This window comes from Anarrhichthys ocellatus, unplaced genomic scaffold (genome assembly GCF_004355925.1).
Source record: "Anarrhichthys ocellatus isolate YVR2014 unplaced genomic scaffold, GSC_Weel_1.0 scaffold10, whole genome shotgun sequence".
Taxonomy (NCBI): domain Eukaryota; kingdom Metazoa; phylum Chordata; class Actinopteri; order Perciformes; family Anarhichadidae; genus Anarrhichthys; species Anarrhichthys ocellatus.
The window spans coordinates 6,605,231-6,625,739 of record NW_022280040.1 but is presented as its reverse complement, the minus strand read 5'-3'; the positions used below and the strand labels follow the sequence as shown (position 1 = coordinate 6,625,739).

Sequence of the window (20,509 nt, the reverse complement as noted above, 5' to 3'; positions counted from 1 at the left end):
TCTAATAAATGCTAAAATCAATATACGGTAAATTTGAAGAATGTCTCCTTACAGTTAAAAGAAAATATGCTCCCGTTTGTACACATCGGTATGCAAATAGCAGACGACGCGCGCGCGCGTGTGTGTGTGTGTGTGTGTGTGTGTGTGTGTGTGTGTGTGTGACCTTTAGATCACCAAATAAGAACATATGACTCATTCTAATTTAAGTACTGTTAGCTTTTTATAGTGCCTACTGGTGTTGACGTGTCGTGTTTAAAGAGTTTTATTGAGGCTCATGATTAAAGTATTTTACCACCCAGCTTTTACAACGAGAGGTCTTGACAGAGAGTGGATTTTTAAATAAAATCTGGAGGATGGGTGCGTGTGTGTGTGTGTGTGTGTGTGTGTGTGTATCACCAGAAGTGCTGAGGTGAATGAAAGCGACAGGAACGTGTGTAATTAAGATGCGAATTGGACATATGGGAAAAAAATGCAGTGTGTAAATTCTTTTAATCTATTATCTATTTTATTCTGTCAGAGATTTACCATCGCATTATTTGTTCCCTCTTTTTTTACTTTCATTTATTTATTTATTTATTACTGTAAATAAATGTTCCTTTAAAAAACATGTATCTCCATAAAATCATGTTTTCATTAGTTAATAAAAACAGATTTGTTTTCAGCTTTGTCATAACAATGTTTCTATGGATCTTTAAATACTTTATTTAGCTGACAAAGTAGGGGACTGTTCTTAACAACATTAATCCTTGAGTTTATCGCAAGTAAAAGTAAGTAAAAAATAAAAATAAAAATAAATAATGACAATTAGCATGTTTCCTTATTCTTGTCTTATTTGAAACACACCTTATTATGTTATAAATCTCGCTAATGTTAACTCAGCACTCAGCATCACTGCTCCTGCATCACCTTGTGTTTTCTATCTCACGAGGTCCTCCAGTTTAACCCTCAGCTATCCATCAATCAATCAAAAATCAGCTGAGTTGCAACATCTAGACAGGTAATAGTTAACAGAAGCCGTCAATAATCAAACCCTATGTTAGGGTTTTGTTTAGCATTTTCTAATATGCACCCTAATTCCATATCAATAGATGTGTCACAAAAATATCACTCTTCCTTATTGTTGTGTATCGTTAACTTTATTATAATGGCTCGTATACCCCACAATTGAAGTGCTCATTCCCACACCTACATCCACAACTTTATTTACACACCTCAATCTTATATTTAGCTCACAATATATATTTAATATTAATATTCAACTCTCATTTAGATGCTGGTATCCCTCTAATTACACGTTTGATAAAATAGCCTCAAGACAACAGGATTTTTTAATTGCTATAAAGACAAAGGTCCATTGGAGTGAACTGAGATGACGTGACTCTCATTAAACGGCTCTGGTTTTTCGTAATGACATGGAAATTATACATTTTTACGGTTGCCCCCGGTGTCCCCTACTTGGCTAATCAAGCTGCTTCAGATTTCCCGAGCTGCAGATGTGCAGCTGCAGTAGCAGCGGTGCAGCCAGCAGGGGGAGCTAGAGCTCTAGACTTGTGACTGAAAACGGTGCGCACACAGAGGACGCTTTGAGTCCACCCTTTTCTCTCCATGAAACCACCCTCCTCCAGTCTGCAGGTCCGCTCTCCTCTGCTCCTCTCACATGATGATCTCTTTATAATTTCTCTATTCAGCCGGTCCCCCCCCCCCCACCCCACCCGCCTCCAGCCCTCCTCTTTAGTGTGGTCGTCTCGTCTCCTCAGCTGTTCTCAGATCAGCTGTACCGGACGGTTCTCTCCAGCTGTGTGCGGCTCTCCCAGTCCCGCAGACAGGGTCGGCCATGTTGTTGTGTGGTGGGGGTTGATGTAAGTTCAGTAGTAGGAAGTAGAGGCTACGAGGAGCTGGGACACTTCAGGATCTCACTTTTTTTTTTTTGCTGGATTAATCCTCTGCGAGGACAATGACTGTCTCCTCCGTCCTCAATGACTCTCGCGCTCCACTGATTTAACTTCAGCGTCAAATCTGTTCACAGTTTTTTTTTTTATTTGATCCAGCAGGATAAAATATCCTGCAGCCTGAAGATGAAGGCGGTTCGGTCCCTGTTGGAATAACTCTGATTTTTTTTTTCTTTTATTGCCCGGATCGGAGGTGAAGGAAATAAAAGGAGGAATCAAGAAGGAGAACGCGGATTTGAGAAGGTAAAAATCCCCAAATTAAAGTGGTCTTTGTGAGCAGGATTAGATGAGGATGGGCCGAAACGCAGCTGCTCGCCTGTCTGACCTGTCATCAACAAAGGAATGAAACTGTCTTATGATAATACGCATACAAACCTGTCGGTATAGGTTGTAGCATGCATGTAATTCTCCCAAGCAATCCCAGAGTTATGCATTAATCATTACATCATGTTTAAATGGGTTAAAATATCAGTGAAGATACAGCATGTGCGTGAAGTCCCGCAGGATTATTACTGAAACCACATCGGAAAGCATTCTTTAAAGTAGGACAAGGTCAGCATACCTCTGCCTTTAAAACCTATAATAACATTTAAACATGTTCAATATTTCATAATATATGGTTTCATTTATATCGTAGTAAAACACAAGATTATAAATTAAAGTCAAGTGAGTACAAACGATTTAATTGATGTTATCTGTCTGTCTCTATTAACCCTCACACAGAAATGTTCTCCTGTTTTAAAGCTGTGTTCCACTTATTGTATTCATTTAAAGCCAGACACAAGAGAAGCAAAAGTGCCACCTCATCATTTCAGATATTCAACCCAATCTTTGACTCGTGCTGAGTCAGATTATTGTAAAATCAGTAGCAGGTTGAGGAGGAAGAGGAGGTTCAGGGCCCTCTTTGGTGTGAATTCAAAATTCCTGATCGAACAGCCGAGTCACAGTTTGTCTGTCTTCAGTTTGTGCTGTTGCTTTCTTCTACTTCTACTTTTCCACCTCCACTTGGAGTTCAGGGACAGAGGGAGTGTCCTCAACATGTCATGTAAAGGACGCAGCACATCCTGAACAGCTCTGCACATCCGTGACTGAATCATTGCTTGTATTGAGTCCATATAAGGGCTGGTGAACTTGAGGAGTGAGGGAAGTTAAAGGGGGATACCGCGATGTCTAAGATATATGTTATTACAATGTGGCACCATTCTTTAGACAATGAATGCACGGTGACTTTGTTGACCCATTCTGCAAAAGTTCTTCCACCCAAGGAAGTTTTTTATTTCTGTTTATATCGCTCAACAGTAGCAGTGCAAATGTGTGTCTTATTTAAATGTGGCAGTAAAATCAGTGCACCTCACTGTGTGGAACCCATCGATATCATTTTTATTTAACGTAACACATGGTGGCTGATATAAACACTGACTTTTAAAATGATATTGGAAAAAATAGATGTTACGTAATTGCCTGAACAGCTTAATAAGGTCAGTATCAAGCTGACACCAAGCTGGTGTGTGAGAACGGTGCATTTAATCTGTGGCTGCTTTTTCATCACAAATTCAGATTTTCTGTCTTTTTCGGCTACAGAGTTACAGACTAAATGTTCCCGCATTTGAGAAAGGCGCAGCTCAATATCTGTGAGATCTCGCCTCATTACTAAGATGTGAAACTTTTTGATCGAAACAGAATGAAAAACTGACAGATCTGCAGGTCATTTATTTGATGTCTAACGTTTCCAGCACCAAGCACAGAGAGAGTCGCCATCTTACATACCCATAATGCACATGAGGCATGCCACGCCTGTTGCAAATAGTCAATCAAATATGAGTAAGAGAGTACATTGTATATTTAACATTTGCAGCGATATAATGTCACGGCTATACTGTATATGTATAAGAAAATGACCTTTTACAAAAAAAAGAGAATATCATGTACCCACATTAGGATGTATCTTTTATTACAAGTTATTATAGGGAAAAAAGTAACACCGAATAAGAAAAAGCATAGAAAATATATTTTACAACAGGCAGCATTGCTTCAAGAGACTAAACTTTGATTGAAAAACAGTAAAAATCTTGAAATGATCAGTTGGCATTCGGTATGCGAAGTGGTGGGTTTGGATATGTTTCTCCACAGGAAAAAAACAGCCCAATCCAGGCCATCACGTGGTCACTCTATTAGATGTTGACACTTCAAACACTCGGCCCTGTTTTGTGCCGACAAATTTGTAGACACACACTGAGATTCCCAAAATAGCTCACACTTAGCCCAGACTCAGGTGCCAGGATTCAGGTATTCCCATGAGGCCTGTTTATTCTAGAGAATGTTGTGATGTCTGTTCTTCTGGCAGCACAATAACTCACATGAGCAACACAAAAAGATTTTCTAGGAGGACTTGTGTTCTGATTTGTCAAGTTTAGTTAAAAGAAAGTGATAATATTAACTTCAATTTCCAGCTTTTCACTCAAGACTGAAGTATTGATGCTAAAGACAAGATAAAACAGTCAGGCACTCTGAAGTCACGTGCTGATGTCTCTCCATAGACGTCCCATTCACATCCGTAACATCACATGACTTTTCTCCAGACCCAGTTTAAAGCCTTTGGCAGCAGAGGAATGTGGTAGGTGGTGGTGAGGCAGCATCTGTTGCAGATCTGAAGCCCAGTAAAGCTCCAGAGACCGTTCCCCGTCTGCAGCCGCTAACAGCTGTCTGTCGGGACGCTGGGCCGGGTTTCACTCAGACTGAACTCCTTCAGATGCTTCAGACTTCAGACTTCTGGCCAAATGTTGACTTCATCAGTCTAGAAAAACCTAAACCCCAGAAGAGTGGAGCTTGTTTCAGTAAAATAAGATGCTGAAAGAACCTACATGTAGTTTAGAATCAACGTTTCTAAAGTTCTTAAAGTTACTTTATTTATAATTCATGATATGCAAAAGATTTAAAATGTGTCTTTTCAGTCAGATAGCAAGTACGCGATTAATCAACCAATCTGAACTTCAGTAAAGTATCTTAAAGCTAGGCATCTCTTTGTGGATCGCCCGGCCCTCCTGCAGTCGGCTTACTCAGCTGAACTTTGTCTCTGAACCATGACCGCTGCCAGCACCCAAACGTCTTCATCGTTCTGGCTTCGAGTGTGCGAGAGACAACACGGAGCTCTCCTCTGTCTTATCAGCGTTTTGTGAAGCCTGTGTGGAATTCTTCCTCTGTGGTCGGAGCGGGGAAGAGCAAACCAAAAGCAGGTTGCTGATAAGGAGAGTGCAGGTCTTAAAGTTATGAGAATATTCCCATGTTGTTCGTCAGCTAAGACGTTTAGTTGTTTATGTTTATTATACAAACTTTTTGACGTGTTGCTCGGCCTCTTGCAAGAAATGTGCTCGCTTATATTTGCTGTGTTGGAAGCTTTGTTAATACATAACAAGAAGAGTCCAACATGTAGTCGACGAGTCAGGTGACAGAAAATTATTATTTTGATAGTCGAATAACTGTTTTAGTAAAAACGATTTAAGCAAAACTGACAAATATTTCATGTCTTCAGCCTCTCAAATGTGAGAATTTGATGCTTTTCTTTTGTCATAAATGATAGAAAACTGAACATCTTTGGGTTTGAGTCTCCAGAGTATAATTTCTTTTTCATAGTTCCCACTAAAGAAAAGGCCTCTGCTAGCACTGAATAAAATAATACACATCTTTGTTTTTAAGACCTCATGCTGGCTAAAGAAAGAGACATGTTTAGCCTTTAGCGGATCATTTCAGTCTGTACCAGATCACAGCGCTTTAAGCTGAATGAAAAGCTCACTTTGTCTTTATTTTCTGTCTCTATCAGTCTCTCAGGACTCTAATAGCACCATGACTTTCCCATCAGATAGAGGAAGGATCCTACGTGTTTTCACCTTCCTCCCTCATTGGTATTGTGTGGCTCCTAACTGGTGCAACTGGGAGTCCTCTGGTGTTTGTGTGCTGTTGTAGGTCATGTTTTCATCCCGGGGCTAACGGGATGTTGTCAGCAATAAGAATAAGTTGCTATTATTAGCAGCAAGGCCGCTTTTCCATGTGGTTTCATGGCTCCGCTGTTCAGGAATGTGCTTGAGTTTAAAGTGAACAGACTTGGATGTTAAAGTCAGTGAGGTTTGACATTTAAGATCCAGTCTGGCTGCACAGTTTTTTGGATTATTTATTTAAGATGAGGTGCAATCTTTTCCAGACACCTCTCATTAAGACATCTTGCTCTTCGCGGCCTTCGATGCCACCGACACTAATTGTTGCATCGTTTTTTTACCTCCTCCTTGGAGTCTCACTTTGGTAATCTGAAGTGTAGATAAAGCTCCTCGTAGAGAGTCTACCCATCTCACTGCCACCACCAAAATGACCGTGTGCAGGTGGAGTCTGGGCTCGGCACTGTTTCAGCTCCAGGCCCTGGTGGTCACTCCTCTTTTTTCTTTTTTTTTCTGCTATTATCCTCTTAGAGTAAATCCTCCATCCTCATAATCCTCGTAGTTCAAGCTGGTATAGCTGGCACTGTGTGCCTGGTTGCCCCCTCCCTCATACCACCAACCTGCTGTTCCCCCCTGTCACTTCCTCTCCGGTACTAAATCATTGTCTTTATGCCCACACAGCCACTAATGGGAATTTTATCCGAGTTATTCTGTCGCTTTGCCGAGCTCTACTTATCTCCCTGGAGTCGGTGGCGATTGTGCATAAAATGTGTAGATTTACCATATTTTAAAAGACATTTTCCCTGAAGAATTAATTGCTTCTGTGTAGTATGGTGCAGTTTGAGTTCAGCTCTCTTGGTAAAGATGGTGGAAACATCATATGACTGTATGTACACACCCTGTCTGCTGACTGAGGCGCTCTGAAGCGCTCTTCTGCTGCAACGTGATGGAATTCTGCGTGTTTGTAACGCTGCTTAAAACCCTGAATGTAAAGCATAAAGCACTTTGTCTCTTACTTCCTGTGAAGTGTCTAAATCTTACTGTATAAATCCTCACAAGGGTTACTGCTAACACTTCTATTTCCTGTTTGTCTCTAACAGCTTACTTTCTTTGACAAAAAGCCAAAGAACAAAGTGTTTTTCAATAATAAAAGACAACAGCTTCGACACAGTGGCCATTTTAACTGAATGCCAACATCAGTATGCTAGCCTGCTGATATTTAGCTCGTAATATTGACCAGGTTCACTGTCTTAGTTTAGCGTGTTAGCATGCTAACATTAGCCAATTAGCACTAAACACAAGTTCCGCAGATATTTGGTCATAAACCAGTGTTATTGTACTGTAGTAGTATTAGCAGTAGTGACTAAAAGTATTGATTTTTAAATTTGTATGAGATAGTTTGACAGTAAAGGGATGACAGGAAATGAGAGATGGGGATTTGCATTCACTGTAAGCAGCGTGCAGGCCGACAATGCAGTTAAGAAAAAAAACAGAATTAATAACCAAGCTTCTTATACAGTATGAATACAAATGATACTATGCTAATATGGTGTTTTTTATGTTGTTAATTATTCTTTCAAAGGCTCAATTAGTTCAGCTCAGTTTTTATGCATTAATGCTAATTTGGGACGAGTCATGTCACTTCTATGTAAACGGCTGATGTCTCAATTTTGGAAGAGAAAACTCACATTTAAATCCTGGGACGCTGTCCAGTGTTTTATAGCGTGCTAAATTCACTGCCGACCCAACGAGTCAGGCTCTCGTCTGTGTGACGATGAAACAACAGCCCGCCATACTTGACTATAAGCCAGTGAGTGAAGCCCTCCGCTGTGTTTCCGTGACACTGGTTTTGTCTCTACGTTAAAGGAAAAGGTTGGAAACGTTTTTTTCCCCCATGCCAACACTCTCAACATGCTGGCTCGAGATCTAACATCCGAGATTAGATTTATTGGTCCTTTGAAGACATTTTTTGGAAATCTGCTTCAGACACGTCTTCAGTGACGGGCCGCTCGTAAAATGTTTTTGTAGAGGACTGCCAGTGCTCAGAGCTGCAACCTGCAATTTAAACGGTTGTACGGTTTTATTTGAGCGAAGTGCTCCGAGTCTTTGGAAGGTTTCTATGGTTTCTACCCATTTTGTTGATTTCCTTGGCAGTTCAGCCGGAGAACTCGATGAACTCTCGGATGCGCCGATGAGGAAAAAAAATCCCTCCCACCTCCCCGAAATCAAGGCCACTGTTCCAAAATCAGTGAAAGGTGCCTCCTCTGTTTCACCGATGCATTTGACCCTGTAATCTCATCACTCTTGTCAGCAACTGTGCCACATTGCTGCTCAGTAGCACTGTGTTTGTTCAGTCTGCTTTCATACTCCTCATCACTGAATAAAAGCTCCTGCTTCGCTTCAGTCCTCTATTGTTTAACTGTCTTGTAATGTGTCAGCGCCAATTAAAGTCCAACTCCTCCAGCAGCTGTTGTTCTTGGAGGACGCAAACGCTCTGATCTCCCCCCGAGCTTGGACTTCTTTCCGAGCATGTCTGATTGTCTCCACATTTTCCGGGCCCTCACCTCACAAAAGAATGCCTCGGTGCGACTCCATCCAAATTGTGTTAGCAGGAGGAATGACAACCACGCAAATCGAGACACACCGATGTTTTGAATCCTTACGAGACATTGTGTTTCTGGGTTCAGACATGTTAAAGACCCCCACCATTCCTCCTACATATGAGACACCCAGACTGTTTATGTAACATTTTGCAGGTGAACTAAGAATTCTCAGACTCAGAGACACAATATGGACTCAGACACGGTCGCTGTTAGTGTCTTTAGTTAGTTGTTTTGAGTGTCTTTGCGACACTTTTGCATCTTTTAGTTCTTTTTAGTCTCTTTGTGGTCACTTAGAGTCTTTCTGGTCATTCTGAGTCTCTTTGTAGTTGTTTTGCATCCCTTTGTGGTCATTTTGATTCAGTTTCTGGTTATTTTGCTTCTCTTTGTAGTTGCTATGCATCCTTTGTAGTTGTTTTGAGTCCATTTGTGGTAGTTTTGATTCTAGTTGTAGTCATTTTGCATGTTATTTCATTCACGCTCTAACTATTAACGTCAAACTGCTCTGGCCCAGTGACCCCTGAACCTTTGGGCCTCTGGCTCTGTGTGCGGTAGGCATCTTTAGTAATGCGCACATGGGCGGAGCGCCCTGTGAAGAGTTCTCATTTCTCTCCATTTCAAGGCAGAACGGCTTTAGAACGGTTTTAATCCGTCATTTGTCTGTAAACATTAAGGGATCTCTTTATGGAACAGCCATGTATTAGATCACAATATGAAATGATAATCATCTTTCTGTCCATCCGTTTTTGCCGTTGTCATACCTCAAAGCATGCATGCTCAACTGAATCTACACGTTACAGTCGTGTATGGTTCAAAGCGGATTTACCATTTACCCATATGTCCCAGTTACCACATGGCTTATAGTCTTAGCGGGTCGCAACAACAAAATGATTCACTTGAAAATATCAGGTCATTAGATTTTTGTTCCATATCGGATGTGCATGCGCCTACAGGCCTTATGTTGCCGTCGTTAATCCTGCACCTCCCTTGGCCCCCTTCACCTTTTTTATGTATCATCACCGATGGATTTGATGCTGTATTCTTTAATCTGCTGGCATTAAAGTGACGGCTTTGTGTCGTGTCTGTCCAGGCAGGACGAGACGATGGGCTGCGTTAAGAGCAAAGAGGACAAAGGTCCTACGATGAAGTACCGGCCAGAGAACTCCACGTCGTCAGACCCCAACGCCACCATAACCACGCCTCACGTGGGTCACTACGGACCGGATCCCACCCAGCTGCCGCAGAACCAACCTCCCTCCTCTTCATCGGGCTCTGGGGCGGCAAACTTCAACCACACCCTCACGCCGTTCGGCGGCCCGTCTGCCATGACTCCCTTTGGAGGAGCGTCATCGTCCTTCTCCGGTCCTGTGTCCAACTCGTTCTCTGGTGCCGTCTCAAGTGAGTAGTGTTTTAGTGTAAGATGTTACAATGCTGATGATGGTCTTCATGGAGCACAGTACCCTTTTAATATCATACTGGTGTTATTTTCTGGCTTTAATGCTGACCACATTTATTTTGAAGCGTACCATTGGGCTTTAGTTTCTTCTTATCTTCCAGGCAGCCACTCGTAATCTTTCCTCCAATCAGCTTTCTGCTGGAGTGTTTCCATAATACCGTGGTATCTAATTTTTAATACCATATTGATTTTAAATTCGTATTTAAATCAAGTTGTAGAGACTTGACTCGCTGCAGATGTGTAATCCGTCATGTTTCAGTCATGCTTACAGAGATGGAGATTTGCTAGCGCAAAGGAAATTAATCCGACTGACTTTGGTGATCCCAAATATCGTTAATATTGCCACCGTGAGGTTGACATTTTTTGGTTTTGAGAGAAATTTCTCAACAACTGTTGGATGGTATGCCATGAAATTTTAAACACACCTTCATGTCCCCTTTCGAATGAATTATAATAACTTTGGGGATCCCTCAACTTTTCCTCTAGCTCCATGATTGTGTATGAAACTTTGATTCATGACCAAACATTTGCAAAAATGACATTCCCATTACTTACTTAATGTTTGGAGCTAATTAGAATATGTTAGCATGCTATCACGCGACACTAAGCTCTGGTTTTATCCCAGTTTGGACAGCGTTTTGTCATTTGTTCGATGTGGCTTTTCTTACTTACTTACACATGAATAGCCACACTATGATAAAGACCAAAATGTCCAGATTAAAAACAGACATACAGGAAGCAATAAACAAATAAAATGTCCCCTTACTTTTGTTTGTAGCTATGATTTGTTCTAATTTAGTTTGCTTATTTAGCATTGTGCATTGATTTATGAGACTCACCAATGTTTCCTTATTGTTGCTCTTAAGAGATTTTATTTGCAAGTGTTTGAGAAAACTCTTAACACGATAAGGAAAAACATCTTGCTTTCACACTCCACACAGTTTGTGCAACACAAGGAAACATGTTTTGAATTTGAGGAACATAAAAAATACATGAATATGGTATGATCAAATTTAGATTATTATATGTATATTTAGAGTTTTGCATTTTTAAATTCATGGGATAAAGAAATACAATTGGTCCATGGATCCCAATACGGAAAATCCAATGTTTACTTTGTATAGGTTTGTTTAACAGTACCCCTTCATTTCACTACTGCTTCATTTCTTCTCCTTACAGCTTTTTTTTTTTGTGGCATCGCTCCAATTCTTGGGCGTGTGCCAGAGCACACGGTGCAACACATTAAGTGGTTTTCATCATTCAGCCCACCTGTTAAGAGCAGATTTTGAGGGTTATTCTTTGGCTTATCTGGACAAAGCTTCTCTTCATTTTTTGTTTTTAGAAAAAAAATGAAGACATTTAAGAGAATGTTGCTACATGATGCCCGATGTTAATAGTGATTTAAATACAAAACGCACTAAGCTGAGGAGAATGGTCAGCAGTGTACATGATTGTGTATTACAGTAAATGGGCTAAAACATGCAAAAAAAAACCACTTAACACCGTCGGGGTCACGGCTAATGCCCCAGCCATTGTTATTTTAACTAGCTTTTCCTTGTTACAGTCAACACAGGTCCTCTTATCATCTGTGATCACCCTTAATGTATCTGAGCAGCTTACAGCGATCCTGAGAGCAAAGACATGAGATTGAACCCTCCTGTTTCTGTGGGATTTAGGTTGTAATCCTCCTCCATGTTGGATTATCTGGCTCTCAGAGCCATGGCAGTGCGAAGGTGGCACTGCCATGGCTTGGGATAATGAGATTACTGTTGACAGCATTGTTGTCGGTGGTAGGTATATATGAATATCTGTCTGAGGGCGTGGCTGTACAGCCGGCAGGATGTTTTACAGGATGCTGCTAGGGGACGGAAAGATGAGTTGACTTTTACCATAATTTACAGAACTATGACTTGTAGAACATATAACATGATAATAACATGTTAGTATGTTATAATCTACATCCATATATACATATCTATGTATATATGGATGTAAATTATGACTGTAAGGGAGACAAAGCTATTAAAAACTGGTTTAATGCATTGACTTTCCTTTGGCTTGAGTCTAGTCACAGTCGTGGTTTCCATGCAGGGGAAATACTCATACTACAGAATTATAAACCATAGAAAATCAATACAGCTCTCAGACCTTGGCGAGACAGTTTTATCCACCTTAATAGGCCATTTAAACAGTCACACACACACAAATGAAATCGTTTCCTGATGCAGTCCCTCTAGTCTTCAGCGTCGTAATGCCCTCTGCTGTTATGTGTTCACAAGCTAGTTATTCATCACAAATGCATCTGTTTTTGTGTTTTTTTTTAGGTGGCGTTACCTTCTTTGTGGCCTTGTACGACTATGAAGCTAGAACATCTGACGATCTTTCCTTTAAAAAAGGGGACCGCTTCCAGATCATCAACAACACGTAAGCATCTTCCCAGTTTCTCTCTCGGTCCATGGGGCTTTTACTCAGATCTGTTTCCAGTGATGACGAGATGACTCTCTTCCGAGCAGTGATCCTGAGCTGCACCTGTTCCTAGTTGTACCTGTGTTCATGAATGCATTTGATTGCGACTCGTTTTCCTGATGCTGGCTTTCTGCACAGTGCTGTGGATCTTTTATTTAATTCATGCTGGGGCAGAATTGTCGCCCGAGGTTACAGCATTGTCATGTAAAGTAGATTAGTCTCATTGAATTCCCATTGTGACAATGTTTTTCAGTCCTACCGCACATTTCAAAGAATCAGGGGGTTTAAATGAATGCAGAACAAATTGCTAAAACAGCTATGTGCCTTCAAACCATTTCCCATAAGCCACCATAGTAGCTAAAGGGAGGATCATTTCATGAAAAGCTGATGCGTGAATTATTAACCATTAACCGCTATTAACCGGTTTCCATCCAGCGTATCAGTCATAGCAGGATATGGTACCAGGCCTTGGTTGACTGTTGAATGGACGAGTCATTTGTCTCATGTCTCCTGTGTCATTGTCCTCCTGCAGAGAGGGAGACTGGTGGGAGGCTCGCTCCATCAACACGGGGAGAAACGGCTACATCCCGAGCAATTACGTGGCCCCTGCTGACTCCATCCAGGCTGAAGAGTAAGGCCTTGTTATAGCCTCTAGTCCTCCATCTACGGAGTCTGTACCAGGAGACTAATAACACTAGCATGATCCCATCTCACGTGGCTAACAAGACAGTCCAAATATTAACAGCTTCACTACCGGGATGAAGCTTCACAATGGGATTTTTAACAGTCAGCTTATCAGTCACCATTGAAAAAAGGGACATAGCATGAAAAAGTCCCCTTTTTCAATGCTTGTTCACATACTTTTGGGGTATTCGGAGTGCCTACCAAACCCAAAACTGTGAAATAATACAACCCCAGTCAGTTTTTAGATGAGAAAACATGTGATTCAGCAAGCCAATCAGATTTTGCTTCCCTTCCTATGTCACATGCGGGCTCATTAGAATATGCCACCATCTGAGTATCTCCACCTACTACTTGAGAACTACCGTTGCAAAGGTGCACCCTGTTTTATCTCACAAGCCTAATCAGAGCAGACTGGGCTTTTGTAAGGAGACACGCTCTAAAACGGAGCATTTCAGACAAAGAGCGAATACAAGTATATTCAACCAGACGGTGTGAGAAAAATAATGTGTTTTTGGAACATTGAAGCATGTAAACATGTTCTAGTAGAAACCAAAGATACGAGTATGAACCTGAAAAATGAGTGTGATATGTGACCTTTAAAGTTTTGAGTTTTTTTGAGTTTTTAATGTACATGCTTCCTCTTCACAGGTGGTACTTTGGTAAGATGGGACGCAAAGATGCTGAGAGGTTGCTGCTGAATCCAGGAAACCATCGAGGAACTTTCCTAGTGCGAGAAAGTGAAACCACTAAAGGTGATGATCGCGTCTTTATAAGTATGGTCGTAGCAGTGTGGACAATGCTGCTAGAAGTTGGAGAACTTAAAGGCTTGTATGGACACAAAAAAAACTGTCCCGGTTTAATCATCAGTACGTAAGATGAGCAGCTGCATCAGAAGACGTTTGGTTCTTTGATTAATAATTCAAAGGTTAAAACTGTGTACAAAATGTGAGGAAAGAAGTTCACTACAACTCCCACTGAGCATTTTGGTGTGAAGCAAACTGTGTTGATGGGAACCTGATAATACATTCTCCCTAACTGGCTTCTTCTCCGCAGCAACATCAGACAAAATGTATTCATGGAGCACTTTTCAAGACGGAAGCTTTCCAAGAATTAGAGAAGTAGCAAAAGTTGTAGTAAGAAAGAAGGAGATGAAAGAAACAGAGAAGACAGTGGAACAGTCTAACAGACCCGCTAGCGGCTCTGCGAGCCTTTGAACTAAATGCTAATATGCTCTCGTCTTTTATCAGTGCCTGACAAATACATTCGCTTCATTTGGGAGCTATGAGTGCAGTCTGCTGATCCTCTGCTCTCAGTTTGTTTCTTGACTTTACACCTGTAAAGTTGATGAGGATTCGTGTGCTCTACAGTCCGATCTTTGACGCTTTTTGTTTGCGATGGATGAAGAACATGTCCCTCGTCTCCTCCAGGTGCTTACTCTCTCTCCATACGAGACTGGGATGAAGCCAAAGGAGACAACGTCAAGCACTACAAGATCCGCAAGCTTGACAGCGGGGGATACTACATCACTACCCGAGCACAGTTTGACACGTTACAGAAGGTCGTCAAACACTACACAGGTATGCAGTTTGCAATGCTTCCCTCTCACGCTCTTTTTTTTCTTCTTTTTCCTGTCATCTCTCATTCATCAGTCATCATCAGTCTGTCACCACACCTGCAAATTACTCTCCGACACACCTGCTGTTTTGTGCCACCATGCAGCTTGCTGTGCCACCTGCAGCAGGCCCTCAGAGATGAATAGTCTTTAATTTTAATAACAATTGATGGAGCAGTTAGGATTTTGGGCCTCGTCGTTGAGGTTAAATCTCTGTCATCCCGCTTCATTTGAGTTTGACTCTGCAGCGGGTTTTTGGTGTATCTCATCCATATTTCATCACAGTTAGTACAGGAGCATGAATTCATCCACATCAAAAGGAATGAACGATGCATAAAACAGACTTTGTCTATAAAACCGCTGTATCTCGCTGGTTTCGAGGACTGATACGTGTGTGTGTGTTTGTGTCACTGCCGGGTGTAATGCAACGTTTCGATCTCTGCGTCTCGCCCCTCGTCACAGAGCATGCCGACGGGCTTTGCCACAGGCTGACCTCGGTTTGCCCCACAGTCAAGCCGCAGACCCAGGGGCTTGCTAAAGATGCCTGGGAGATCCCCCGGGAGTCCTTGCGACTGGAGCTCAAACTGGGCCAGGGCTGCTTTGGAGAGGTCTGGATTGGTAAGAGCAACACACACGAGACACGCAGGAACATGTTCAGAAAATGCTTTCTGGCGTCAAGCATTTGTTTAGTATTCAGTCGCAATCTTCTCGATGGGGAAATACTGTTCAAAATTAGCCCGGATTTGTGTCGTCGAACACACACAAACACTCTGCTTATATTTATTGTCTATTTTTGTCCAGAATTATCCACTTCCTGCAGTCGCTTCCTCTGTTTGTTGTGTTCTCTTTATCTCCAGAGATCGTCTCACTCAGCTCAAGACAAAATTATTTGAACCTTTTTCGAAACCGCCGGCCTCGTATCCGCTCATCCCAGGCATACTTCTGCGAGGAGTGCGTGCATGACAGCACATGTCTGAGCAATTTTCAAGACCTAATTAATGATATTGTCTTGCTCCCAGCCCATTAACAGCACTCATTAACCCTGCGGCCTGTGGGCGTTCCTCTCCCTATCTTTGTCTCTGCAGGCACATGGAACGGCACCACTAAGGTGGCCATAAAGACGCTGAAGCCGGGCACCATGTCGCCTGAGGCCTTCCTCCAAGAGGCGCAGATCATGAAGAAGCTCAGGCACGACAAGCTGGTGCCTCTTTACGCCGTGGTGTCTGAAGAGCCCATTTACATCGTCACAGAGTACATGGCCAAAGGTACACGCGGACACCTGAGACATACCCGAAAACCTTTCATTTTGACAACCTTGGAAAAAAAGCTGCGTCCTGTTATGAAAGCCACATCTTAGCCTGTAGATTTGTCAGGCACTAAATTGATCTTGCAGGGCTTTTTCAGGGATGTATGATATATGGTGATTTCCTTAAAGGAAAAATGTAAATTTTATGGAGGTTTTAATTAATGCGATGCACAGATTGAAAGTCCTTGAGAGTCCCTCGTGGTTCCCTGAGGCCTGAAACTGGGAATGTTTAATTGAAAACTGCAGTGGATTTGTGGGAGGTTTTCAAAGCATCAGCTGCCATGCCTTTTATTTTTTGTGGCTTTTATGAGTAATTCGATTTATGTGTGCATGTGTGCTTATTTTGAGATTCAGTTTCATTTCAGTAAGGATCGAGGGCTAAATTGAAATATTTAGCATCTCATATATAGCAGAACGTTGGTATGCAGCTGGTGTGGTGGCCCTTTTATTGCTCCTACAGTATATCATGGCTGCTCTGCATTTACGACCTCTCGCTGTCGCTGCTTTTATAGGAAGCTTCCTCGACTTCCTCAAAGAGGGTGACGGCAAATTCCTAAAGCTCCCCTTGTTGGTGGACATGGCTGCACAGGTGAGACACAGCACACATACCTCTATGTTTTTTGTTCCTCGAGTACAGAATTTGTGTCTAGTTTCTATTTTAAGCCTCAGGTGAACATGTCTTTTGTTCTTTCATTATTTCTTCCTCTTTGTGTCTGACAGAGGGGCTTGGTGTTCTGAGCGTGAGCTAAAAATGATTTACTGAAGCCGCCGTCAGGAGATGCTGTCAAATGTTTTTTTTGTTTTTTCAGATCGCTGACGGCATGGCTTTCATCGAGAGGATGAACTACATCCACAGGGACCTGCGCGCCGCCAACATTCTCGTTGCCGACAACCTGGTGTGCAAGATCGCCGACTTTGGCCTGGCCAGGTTGATAGAGGACAACGAGTACACGGCGAGGCAAGGTGGGCGGGCCTACTACATGTAAACTCACAACCTAACCTGTCTTAGTCACAGGTGAACGAGGTGTCAGGGTAGAGCGGTGACCTCACAAGGAGGACGACTCCCTGTTGTCTCCTCTCATGGCGAATTAGGATAATGGTGGAAAAGCAGATGCTCCTGTTCCCTCTGATTAGTTGCGCTTTTCACTTCGCTTCATCTCACTGCAACGTCTGCTTCGTAAAGGGCTCGTTCACCCAAATGACTACCCTACCCGTCGTGGTATCTGGCTGTGTGGATAGTTTTGGTTTTATTTGTCCAGGTTTTGGGGGCTCTGCTGCTGTTAGTGTGCATGTATGTGAACACACTTTGAACTTTTCTGAAAAGACACGTTGATTAATGGCATTAACGTAATTTATAGAGAGAAAATATGATGGGTTTTTATATAAAGGTGGTTGTTCTGTACTTTTATTTTCCATTACTGATCTATTGCCTTTATATAATGACAAATATACACTGCCATAGAACATAATGTCATGCTTGGACACACGGAAATCCACTCTAGGGTTTTAATTTGGGTGAACCAACCCTTTAAACACAGGATCCATAATAATGTCCTTTATAATCATTCTTATCCCTTAAACCTCAAAATGATTCTAGAGACTTTTCTCTGAGGTGTATTTACAAGCTGCACAACCAAAAATGATGTGTTGTTATGTTTTGGTTTCAGGTTCCTGGTGTTGTGCATGCTTGTTCACATTCACTCTCACAGGGACACTGAAATGGGACAGAGCTATGGTGGTGTTTTAAACATGTGCTTCTCCTACCATGACAAGTCAAAATGTCTGCTGTGAGAAAGGCAGATTGTAGGTCATTATGGTCATTGTGATTCACTGGAAATAAAGCCAGACATGGAGGCATGCGCCCTCTAGTGGAATCCCCTCACCCCTCTCCTCTCCATTTACATTACAGGGGCCAAATTCCCAATTAAATGGACGGCCCCAGAGGCTGCCCTGTACGGCCGCTTCACCATCAAATCAGACGTCTGGTCCTTCGGGATCTTACTCACTGAGCTCGTCACCAAAGGCAGAGTGCCCTACCCAGGTAAGTGACACACACACACACACTCATAAACACACTCTGGGTGTGAAGAAGAGGGCGGTGATTCACGGCTGGAGTTATCAGCTTTCAGTCTGTCAGTTAGACGTCAAGCTGGCATGCTTCTTAATGTCTGAGGATGCAGTGAAGCCGGCTGACATTGTCTGCGCTGGTTGTTTATGCCTCTGCAGGAGGAACACACAAACACCAACACACTGATATCATTACACACACACACACACGTTTGAGATTAGATGAGGCCATCTGGTGGAGGGCGATCAGGAGATTGAACGCCACTCTTGTTTATAACCATCTGCCAGACTGACACTGCCCTGGGGAGCAGTGCCTGCAGTGTTCTGCACCACCTTCACACCGCTCCCCTTTCCATTAGATGGAGCGCTAAAACAATTAATAAATTATTATTATTTAAAAAAAAAAAAAACGTTGCTGAAAGTTAGATGAGAAGATCAATACGCTCTGATGTCTGGAAGCTAAATATGAAGCTACAGCTAGCTCAAAATGTGGATCTATTGTTTTAAATTTTTGCGTCATTTATCAAGAAAAAAAGCCAAATATTTGTTGGTTTGAACCTCAATTCTCTTTTGTATATCTGATCCGCTCGAATAAATTATAATGGGCATTTTTAAACATGTTATACACACACACAAAAAAAAACGGGTCATTTAAAGAAGAATCTCCTGAAACCTAAACTTAAAAGCTCTGACGGTCCTTCCTGTCTCCTGCGTCCCCCTCAGGCATGGTGAACCGGGAGGTACTGGAGCAGGTGGAGCGAGGCTACCGCATGCCCTGCCCCCAGGGCTGCCCCGACTCCCTGCACGAGATGATGAAGCTCTGCTGGAAGAAGGACCCGGACGAGAGGCCCACGTTCGAGTACCTGCAGTCCTTCCTGGAGGACTATTTCACCGCCACAGAGCCACAGTACCAGCCCGGAGAGAACCTATAGCCTGCCTGGACCCGTATCCCTACGCCTCGGAGGACACTTGCTTGAAGACACGAGCTCTTAATTATCTCGACGAAAAGTCGACTGGAAACCAAACTAACCAGTCGCATAAACCACTACTTGCTCTACCCATTCTTGATTTTTTTTTTTTTTTTGCTTTCAGCATCCGCCATCATTTCATTTGACTTTGATACTTGTTTTGTTTTCATTGATGGTACAAGTCTTACCTGTGTGTAATGTTTGATTTTCAATGTGGATTTTTTTTCACAATGTCCATTAATGACTGTGGTAGAAAGAAGCAAATGAATTACAGTCATGCTAAATACACTACGTGTTTGGTTCTTTCTCATGAACGCAGTCTGTTGCTGTATAAATAAGCTGTGATAATGCTTCGCAATAGAAAAACATGCGGTTTAATGTGGAGAGCTCGCACTCCACTTATCCTTCAAATTGTATTCTTTTGTGGTAAATTGGTGAATAATGCATCAGAACAATGAATTATTAACAGAGATAATATATTAAACTAACAGGGAGAAGCTCTCAGGGGACTGGTGGTCGTTGTCACAGTCCACTTGACAGTAATTATTTAAAAGTAAATCCCTCACAGCTTAATTTAAGCTACACTTCATCAGCTGCAGTGCAATATCTTATGTGTTACAAATCAGTGACTACAATGAGACTGTGACATGGTCTTTAATGCCTTCCGAATGTCTTAAAATGCATTTTGACTTTTTTTTGGTTTTACTGTTATATGTTCCTTTGTTATCACAAATCTTTATCACATTTTATTCATATCACATGGTTTCATAGCTTCTATTTAAAGACTTTCCTGACTGTCAATCATCATCTAGAAATCTCTGCTCAGACTTTTTTTTTTTACAACAATGCCATAATTCTTTCTGTCCCTCACCGCCGAGGTTGTATAATCTCACTGCGATCGCTACAGAGACGTGCTTACATAAAGACAGCGTGGGTAATGTGTCAGTGAGTTAAACAGCGATGGAACTCGAGGACTTGCGGCTTCTCGCTGAGCCAGAATGACGCTTCACGGAAACAAGACGTTTTTACGAGCTCTTTCTAAAAAGTGGAAATCATGAACAAAGCCACCAAATAAACGGGAAACAACCGTTTAATTGTCTGCAGTGTGACTGACTGAATGTTCGTGTATCTGAAGTGGCTCTGCAGAAACTACTTGTACAGCAATGATGACAGTTTTGTTTTTACATCTTATATTTGCATTTCGCTCCCTTTGACTCATAGGGGACAGTATTATGACGTGAAGAACACTAATTGTACGGCTGAGCTTGTAAAGAAGGGCTTTGTATATTACAAAATCGTCATTTTTTAAAGATTATTAATAAAAAAATGGAGAAGATTGCAAAATATATTTGGGAGGGAGGTAACGGGTGCAGTCTCATCTGAGGAATTTGTACAATAAAGACGTGACTTTACGAAGTCTAGTTTTGTATTATTATAAATGAAATGTTATGATTGTGTCTGTGTTTCAAGTGGGT

General features: G+C 42.0%; 1 protein-coding gene across 1 annotated transcript; it reads left to right on the top strand.

Annotated features, from left to right (window-relative positions):
- The first annotated feature begins 1,650 nt into the window (after nt 1-1,650).
- Nucleotides 1,651-20,435, top strand: LOC116384912 (tyrosine-protein kinase Yes). Its single transcript, XM_031849973.1, has 12 exons — nt 1,651-2,192; nt 9,566-9,873; nt 12,256-12,355; nt 12,930-13,028; nt 13,730-13,833; nt 14,509-14,658; nt 15,156-15,311; nt 15,779-15,958; nt 16,512-16,588; nt 16,809-16,962; nt 17,909-18,040; nt 18,790-20,435. The coding sequence occupies exons 2-12, from the start codon at nt 9,579-9,581 to the stop codon at nt 18,996-18,998; spliced, it is 1,656 nt and encodes a 551-aa protein (XP_031705833.1). The 5' UTR covers nt 1,651-2,192; nt 9,566-9,578; the 3' UTR covers nt 18,999-20,435.
- Nucleotides 20,436-20,509: the final 74 nt, after the last annotated feature.